General features: G+C 38.4%; 1 protein-coding gene across 4 annotated transcripts in view; it reads left to right on the top strand.

Moving 5' to 3' along the window:
- Positions 1 to 1,861: 1,861 nt before the first annotated feature.
- LOC101742811 (protein bunched, class 2/F/G isoform) overlaps positions 1,862 to 9,292 on the top strand; it is a 171,584-nt gene continuing 164,153 nt past the window's right edge. For 3 of the 4 annotated variants that reach the window (XM_004932335.5, XM_012695659.4, XM_021352041.3), the window contains exon 1: positions 1,866 to 4,854. In XM_004932335.5, the coding sequence (XP_004932392.2) occupies positions 2,123 to 4,854 (2,732 nt within the window). In that variant the 5' untranslated portion in view covers positions 1,866 to 2,122. Of the gene's footprint in view, positions 4,855 to 9,292 lie in introns of all 4 variants that reach the window. The other variant, XM_062668560.1, reaches the window with a different exon arrangement.

Here is a 9,292-nt window from a genome sequence, read left to right as displayed (position 1 = left end):
ACGTACCAAATGTTCACGATTGGCCTTAGAACTCTTATCTCAAGGTAGGTGGCGGCATTTACGTTGTAGATGTCTATGGGCTCCGGTAACCACTTAACATCAGATGGGCCGTGAACCCGTCCACAATAAAAAATATATTTTGTGACAGATTCCTTCTAATGTAGTAATCTAGAAATAAGTAGATAAGACATATATATATAAGCAGGTTACTTCACGTCCCATATGATTCAAAGCAGGTAACTATTACGTTGACACAGCGGCTCTGCTACTCTTCATACTGCACAACAAAAGATTGCTTCCTATACGAGGGCACGTAGGGATGCAGATATATCCTTATTGGCTCACCAACAGTAATTACGCATAGCTTTTGCGGGTTTGATTATTAGTACACGACGTACCATCATCGTGTAAGTAGTTCGTGAACACGTATATAAGAAATTGGCACCTGCCTGCGGTAATTGAACCCCAGTATTATCGCTTTACTAGAAACAAGAGTACGCCGACCGTAATCTTTTAAGCTATAACCACGTTAATATTGGGACTGATTTTCACATTATAACAAAAGCGGAACAACCGCATATGAAACAGGTAATATGGTAGAAAATATTTTCTCTAGCGTCATTATCCAAGGAGAAATGTGGGGTACACCTGTTTTTACTGGTGGTAGGACCTTTTGTGAGTCCGCACGGGTAGGTACCACCGCCCCGCCTATTTCTGCCGTGAAGCAGTAATGCGTTTCGGTTTGAAGGGTGGGGCAGCCGATGTAACTATACTCGAGACCTTAGAACTTCTATCTCAAGATGTGTTTTTTTTTTATTGCTTAGATGGGTGCACGAGCTCACAGCCCACCTGGTGTTAAGTGGTTACTGGAGCCCATAGACATCTACAATGCAAATGCGCCACCCACCTTGAGACCACCACCCGGGGTGGTGGTATCTACCCGCACGGACTCACAAGAGGTCCTACCACCAGTAAAGTAAGTTTGGCGCATTTACGTTGTAGATGTCTATGGGTTCCAGTAACCACTTAACACCAGGTGGGCTGTGAGCTCGTCCACACATCTAGGCAATAAAAAAAATAAAAACGCTTACCTAACGCGATTCTCCACACAATATGTATGGTACCGATTTCTGGATACGAATTTGTTACGATGGCAAGGACTTGACTTTCGATTGCGTCCCAATTGAAATGGATTACTCGTTGTAAAAAAACAGTTTCACTATTATTTTTATTAGAACAAGTATCCATTATTAAATACTCAACCTGAAAACAAAAACGAAAGAAACTTTTCCACACATTAAATCGAAAAAATATTGTATTGATTTATAGTTATTTCCTTGAAGCCAAAATATATTAACAAAATATTCGGTAGTTATTATTATTATTACATTTTTTTAGCATCAAAGACACAATTTAATTAATTTGTTGTAGTTGCGCGACATCTTGTGTCGAATAGGTACACTTATGCAGTCTTAAGAAGATTTGTAATTTTATTTTTGCTTAATCATAGATTATACACTTAATATATTTGAGTGCTTAATTATGCTTTAAGCTGCACCTGAGGTGGAACATACCTTTGCTTTAAGGTCCATACGCGATTAATAAAATGTCTAAATTATACGATTAGAAACAAATCACACTAGGTAGTAATCAAATTATTGATGATTTGTAGCATTTTTTTAAAGTATATTAAGTAACTCTTTTAAAGTGACTATTTAATGTAACTACTTTTTAAAGTTGTTAATAAAAAAAACTAAGAAAATTTTATTTTCCAGTAAGCGCCTTCTAGCAGACATTTGTATTTTGTCTCCATCTAGTGTTATTTTTAGTAAGCTTTTGTCAGTTACTCTATCTTGTCTATAGTCGACTGCAAATTGTCAACCATAGTGCATTGCGCATAAATGGCCGCCATGTTGCTGCCGTCTGAAAGATGTTCGCAACTGTATGTGTTTACTAATGAGTTTTGAAGACCTACATAGTTAAATTACTGTGTTTGTGAAATTGTGAGTGTACAATGATTTTATACCACATATATTGATGTGATTGTAAAGTAAATCAAATGTCTCTGAAGCCAATAGACAGTGAAATTTTCTTTAGATAGTCATTCGGTTCGGACGGCATAATGGCTGACAATCTGATTCAAAAGTCACATAAAACTAGTGAAAAAAACAAGTATAACAACGTCATACATCGTACAACGAGTGAATCTCTTCGGCTGAACGAGTCGGAGAAGGGAGTGACTCACCCCACAAGTCTGCAAGCCGCCCATAACCCAAGGAAAATATCTTCGTTTCAGATCACCAGTGTGACGCTCGGCTCCCGAGTGAGCACAGATGCAGGCGAAGACTCCGCTGATGATCTAGATGAATCTCACACCGACGACATATCACGGGTGACTGATATAGAGAATGAAACACCAAGTTTCTCGGAAGATACATTTTCTAAAGACGACGTGTTCTACAACGCGTCCAGCACATCTCTAGGCTGCGCACCTGTTATACCGACCAGCTCTCAATACGGACTCGCGATAGTCGGCCAGGACAACGCCAACAATCAGATAGGAAGTTCAGTGCCAAATAGTAATAACACAGAAGCGAATGATATGCACGTCAGTGTCACTAACGCAAGTGCTGGTAGCATTATTAATCTCATAGGAAATGCTAAACCTCAAGAAGGTATGAAAGAAATTCAAGAACATGTCAGAAATGAACGTTTCAAAGTTGTTAAAATTGAAAGTACCGAGCCGTTTAGAAGAGGTCGATGGATATGCATGGACTATCTTGATCATAGTACATCCCAGCAAAATGCACCCATCACATTAAATAACAATCAAGATGTAACTGAAACCAATACATTGCAAGCTCCCGATAGTGGTGTGGTGATAAATGATAGTCAGCATGATGAAGTGCCTAATGATCTATCAAATAAATGCCCTAATATGTCAGATCTCCAAGGAAATGCTCCTACAGTTCAGCAATTAGAGCAAGCTCTTCAAAAACAGTTCCCCATGGCCTCTCCGGGACAGTCACTAACTCAACCAATAAATGTAGTACAACAACAAATGCCCGTGTCACAGCCGATTACTGTTCAGTCTCCACCATTAGAAATGCCACAACAGATATCGAATCAAAATATGCAAGGGAGTCAACAAGTAGGTCAACAGCATCCACAAAGCATGACTCACATAACAATGCAGAATGCAGCGCAGGGGCATCCACAGCAAAACCAACAACAGCAAGTCCAACAAATCACACAAAATTTCCCACCACATCAGTTGCAGCAAGTCATTGCTCAGACACAGGGCATAACTATGCAACAAATACCTATGCATCAACAAATGCCACAACAGATGCAGCAAATGCCAAATCAACAAATGCAGCAAATGGGTCAGCATATCCCACAAGCACAGATTCCTAACATGCAGATGCAACAACAAATGCCACAAATGCAGGCTATGACGAACCAAGGACAAATGCCACAAGTTCCTACTCAGCAACCTCAGATGCAGCAAATGCAAATGCAACAAATGCAAGGCCAACCAAATCCACAATTACATATGCAACAAACCCAGATTACCAACATGGGTCAGAGTCACCATTTGCAAAGCCAACAGTCTATGGGCACTCAGCAAGCACAGTTGCAGCATTTGCCAAGTCAGGCACAAATCCAAGCTTTACAAAGTCAACAAATACCAAACCACATACAGCAGATGCAAATGCCAACTCAATTAACTAATACTAACCAGCAAATACCACAAATGCAAACACAGATGCATCAACTGTCTTCACAACAGCAGCAAACTGTTGTTCCTGGAATGCATCCTCAGATGAGTCAACAAGGCATGCCAACTGTCCAGCAGCAATATAACCAAGCTGTAAATCAACAATCCACTGCACAGTCTATGATCAATCCTAATATGCCTTCATCTCAGCCACAAATGGTACAACACAGTGTACCTCAGTATCATACTCAACAATCGCAAATGAGCCAACAAGGCCAGACTTTACCACAAGAGGTGCTCTCAACTATTGTTACTTCTCAGCAAGGTGCAACACTTCCTACAAACCTCCAGCCTATGGCTTCTCAACCCCAAGGTACAACTTTGCCTGCGAATCTCCAAAGCCTTGCTGGACAACAACCCACCACTAATGTTCACCCAATGGCCCCACAACAAGGAAATGTTCCTCAAGGAAACTTGCAGATGATGTCTGCCCCACCCCAGAATATGCAGATGACTCTGGACGGGAATCAGCCCAGTATGCAGATACCCGCCACAGATCCTATATTCATGCAAACTACGAATGTCGGACAGCAATTACCTGTTGGACAACATATGGCCCAACAGAATATGTTACCACAACAAGTAGGTGGCCAAGGTCAGATGGGGGCAGTTCAGTATGTACCGAATCAGTCAGTGACAATGGCACATCAGAACATGTCAATGTCAATGCAGCCTACCATGCCTGTGGGAATGGGCAGCGGAGTGCATCCAAATGTGGTGCCATCGCAGACAAGCATGGGTCTGGGTTACGGAGGTGTTGTGCCAGTCATGTCTCAAAGCAATGTAGCTCCTGTAGAGGCAACTGTATCAGGAACCAACTCGCCGGTAGTGTCATTACCAGTAAACTCGACTGCATATGTGACGAACACACAACCAGGACATGACAGTCAGGGCTTTGGCAGCCCTGTGAGTGCGGTAGTGTCTCATGCGATCAGTGGTGCGGTGGTAAGCAATGTGAATGTGAATGCATGTGAAAGTGGTGCTCCTGATGTTTCTGCTGAGGCGATGCAACCTGGAGATATAGGCGATGGTAAAGAGGAAACCCAGAATGCACCACCTACAGAGGATGAAAGGTATGTCAATTTAAAAGATTATGTTTATAGAAACTATTCATATATAAACAATAATGCGAATTTTTATTTTCAAACTCAATTCCAAATAGAATTATAAGTTTGTGGTATTTAAAGAAATCAGAGGCCCTCAGCGTAAATGGTTCGACGGGAAAAATAAAATTGTGTTGTCTTTAGTTTTTCTTGTACTTTCTGAAGTGTGTTTAAATTTATTAGAATATAGTAAAATATTCTGAAAAATAAACGGGTATATCTAAAAATAAATTTGAACTACTTGGGTAGTTTTTAAAATGCATAATATGGGCTTGTAGAGATACAAGTTACCTGTACAGATTAGAGATAAATAAGGTCATTCAAGTTGTAACTGTTTAAGATGAAGACCAAATGTAAAGACCACTATACAAACCATAATTTTAAGTGCAAGGAAAAAATAATCACATCATCTCTTAGCTTAAAGATTTTCCTCTGGTAGGGGGTAGGTGGCTAAAGAAATCTTGAATAATTTATTGAAGGTTGTCTGTGGTCAGTGACCTTCCTGTATTACAAGAACCAGACTCATGACTTTATTGGAATAAGTTTAATAGATATTTGTTATTAATGGTCTCCTATGTATTCTTGTTCCTGTCGCTTTTTAATTTTTCCAGACCCCACTATGCTGGAGAATATCCTACCTTGAAAATAGTCTTAACAAGTTTTGTTATTAATTTTACCAAAATACACTACTATAAGATAATCAAGTATTTTCTGTAGAGAAAAAGTTAAATAAAGCTATCATATTTTGTTATGATATTGATAACCAACTCGGACCAAACCTGGCTAACTTTTGGCTTGAGTTTTGAAGTGTTCCAAACTAATGAAATAGGATCCCTGCAATACTGATTACAGATATGAAGATGTGACACACAGCCTATGACCTAAATTTTCAAAACAAATGTTTGTATCAAAGACACAACAGGACACTCAAGAAATACCATAAAGAGGAGTTCTCATTCCAGAATTGGATGTGTGGCTTAAAAATATAATGGAACATACTATACTATAGAGGAATGTTGTAGTAGTATAGACTCTGCTCTGGTGGCAGATTGTGCGATGATGGGATCACCTTAAATAATAACTCGGAGCACACTCCTTTATATCTAAAGATAATTAAATTAAAACCTAAACAAAACTGATTCTTAGACCATGTTTCTTAAGGTATTTGGCTGCATTCACATATTAATATTTATGGGGTATGGTAATCACTAGACCTTGAACTTTCTAAGAAAATCTACAGTAATTACTGTAAACTAAAATAACCCCACACATTCTAATGTTAAACTTAATTACTGTAATGGCTCAACGTTTAGGCCCTCAAGGGGTAGCAACTATAATTATGTGTTTATTTATTTATTAGACAACATTTTTAAAAAAGTTTACAAATTAAATAACAATGATTTTTTTTTGTACACAAAAATGTAGTATGTGCAACTAGTTTAAATATTCCCTAAGCATGGAGTTCTTGAAATGAGTTTTTATTGTCTTCCAAAACAGTATCATGATCGCTAAATCAAACTCGAAGAATTTCTGTGAAATTCCTTGTAACTTGAAAGGATAGGTTTTGTTAAGCGAATCTGGAATCTATTTGCGAATATAACTCCGAGTAGAGACAATGGTGTTTGTTTGATTTGCTTTCGTTGGTCGCTGCTTCGCCGCCGGCCGGAATCCGACGTCCCTTTGATGCTGTTTATTTGTGCTTCGTCCTGCGACATAAATAGGCGGTTGACACGTACGCATGCTGAGTGCATGGTGCTGGCCGGTATGTTGGTGACTCACGCGCCTCACATCTCTACGGTAACGGATTAAAGGCGTCGACCGTGCGCTCCTTTTCGTCTGCCTAACTCGATCGTGTACACCTTTTTTATTTGACAATGACGCTCGATTTCACTTTTTAATGTGTTAGACAACATACGACTTTTTCTATTCGTTACACCGGTGTACTCGCTCACAGCTCACTTTGTGTTACCGGAGTAAGAAGCTACGAAAACCAATAGGCATGAACAACGTAAATGCCGACATTTTAAGAATTTTGAATTTAATTAACACAATAAAATCTCACGCGCGAAATAAAGTAGTAATTATATAAAACTACGTTGATTTAAATGGAATTTATTTTAAAATTAATTATTTCCTTAACTTAGTGTAGCCGCAGAAAAAGATACAAACGCCGGCGCTGCAGCGTCAGAGGCGACGTTGGTAATCTAGTATGGAATCGAAGGTCGCGAAATCTGAACCTTCCACGCGCTCCTGATCAAACATCGTCGAACATATACGTGCTTAGAATATAAACAATTCATTTTAGATATCATACTGCCAATATTTTGTATTAAAAAACATAACAGAATTAGACTAAATCGAAATTTCAAGAATCTGAGTCAAAATTATAAAAAAAGTATGTTATTTAAAATGACTAATATGCTGTGACTTATAGTGAAAAGTGTTGAAAGATGTTTTCCAACATTTTAAACTGGTGTTTTATGACTTAAAATAGCTCTTATGTCAGCACCTTTTATTTTATTGCTTGTTAAGATTCCACGAGTTTTTCAATGGCCCATTGTCTGAACTTACAGTTGATCCTGTTCATTCACGGAAATACCAACGTTTATGGCTCGTTGGATGAATAGCATCAAAGTGTGGATACTTTCCAAACTTATTCGTATCACGAGAATATCTTTTTGTGATTTATAAATACAATGCAAAAATACTTTCTATGTCAAGTTTATGAAAATTATCTAACGATATACACCTGTTTCGGCTCGTTCCTACCGTTTAGATAATTTATCGCGCCCGTATTTTATAGAAAACTAGCGACCCGCCCTGGATTCGCTTCGGAAACATTAAATTTTATATTGATAGGCGAAGCCCGCCATATTGCGAGCGGTACGACAATAACTGCGGGTAACGCCGCGGGGCGAAGCTAGTCTAAAAAAAGTTACTCCTTAGATCATCAGCTACCTATTAGTGAAAGTCTCATCAAAATCGGTCCAGCCGTTCCAGAGATTAGCCGGAACAAACAAACAGACAGACAGACCGACAAAAATACTAAAAAATGTTATTTTGGTGTATGTACCGTATATATATTCGTATGAATGTAGTAAAAAGCGGTTATTTCAATACCACAAACAGACACTAATTTTATTTATATGTATGTATAGATATTCGAATACTGTTAATCGTGGAAATGAAACTCAAAGAACACATGTGTCTGTCGTCCATCTGCTTGACATATCACATCTAATTGGACGTTTTGTACCGAGTTGACAATTCGAGAGAGGCGTCCGGGCGCGCGCATTTTCTAAATATGCGATGCAATCTATTGGCGTGCTTATATTGGAGAAAGTGCATACACCAAATGCTTTCTTCGCTGCAATCTTAGTAAACGTTATTGTCTAATTACTTAAACTGCACGAATTTAAAATATTTGATTGTGCAATTTCTTTAATTAAGTCAAATTTTTGAGTAACAGTGAAGTTTATTGCTTGAAAAAATTAAACTGTAAGATTTTATTGCTTTGTACTTATGTCGCTTTTGTCAGTGAATCACTACAATTGACACAGAGAACTAAGAATACCGTTTTTGTCAGCATAAATCATTTAAAATGCATTCATTATTAAAGTTGGTGGTAGGACCTCTTGTGAGCCCGCGCGGGTAGGTACCACCACCCTGCCTATTTCTGCCGTGAAGCAGTAATGCGTTTCGGTTTGAACGGTGGGGCAGCCGTTGTAACTATACTTGAGACCTTAGAACTTATATCTCAAGGTGGGTGGCGCATTTACGTTATAGATGTCTATGGGCTCCAGTAACCACTTAACACCAGGTGGGCTGTGAACTCGTCCACCCATCTAAGCAATAAAAAAAATGTAAATAAAGATTTTGAGTTATATCTACCAATATGACTTACCTACTTCAGTCCTACATATTTTACTAAGGTAGTGCAATAATCGGAATTAAAACCAATTATGTTAGACTACAATCATGACCACCTTAAGATTTAGATTCACTTTATGCGTTATTACATAGTCTCTTTTCTTTTTTAGATTAGGAAAATACTATTTTTTCTAATAGCTAAACTAATTAATACTAAACCTCGTAAATAGAAAATAAATATGAAAATCGATTAGGTACATAGGAGAAAACGATCGTTAACTGTTTCGACTGTGCCTATTTATATATACAATTTTTTTATTTTTTTTTATTGCCTTTGTTGGCAGACGGGCATACGGCCCACCTGATGGTGAGTGGTTACCGTCGCCCATGGACTTCAGCAATGCCAGGGGCAGAGCCAAGCCGGTGCCTACCGCAAAAAACAAATGTATTTATATTTTTATATCCATACGTTTTTTGCATTCTATGTTTGTGGTATACAATAAGGATCGACGAAGTCTCATGTCTACAATAAAATCTT

This window comes from Bombyx mori, chromosome 5, assembly GCF_030269925.1.
Source record: "Bombyx mori chromosome 5, ASM3026992v2".
Lineage (NCBI taxonomy): Eukaryota > Metazoa > Arthropoda > Insecta > Lepidoptera > Bombycidae > Bombyx > Bombyx mori.
This window is presented reverse-complemented; position numbering and strand designations above follow the sequence as displayed.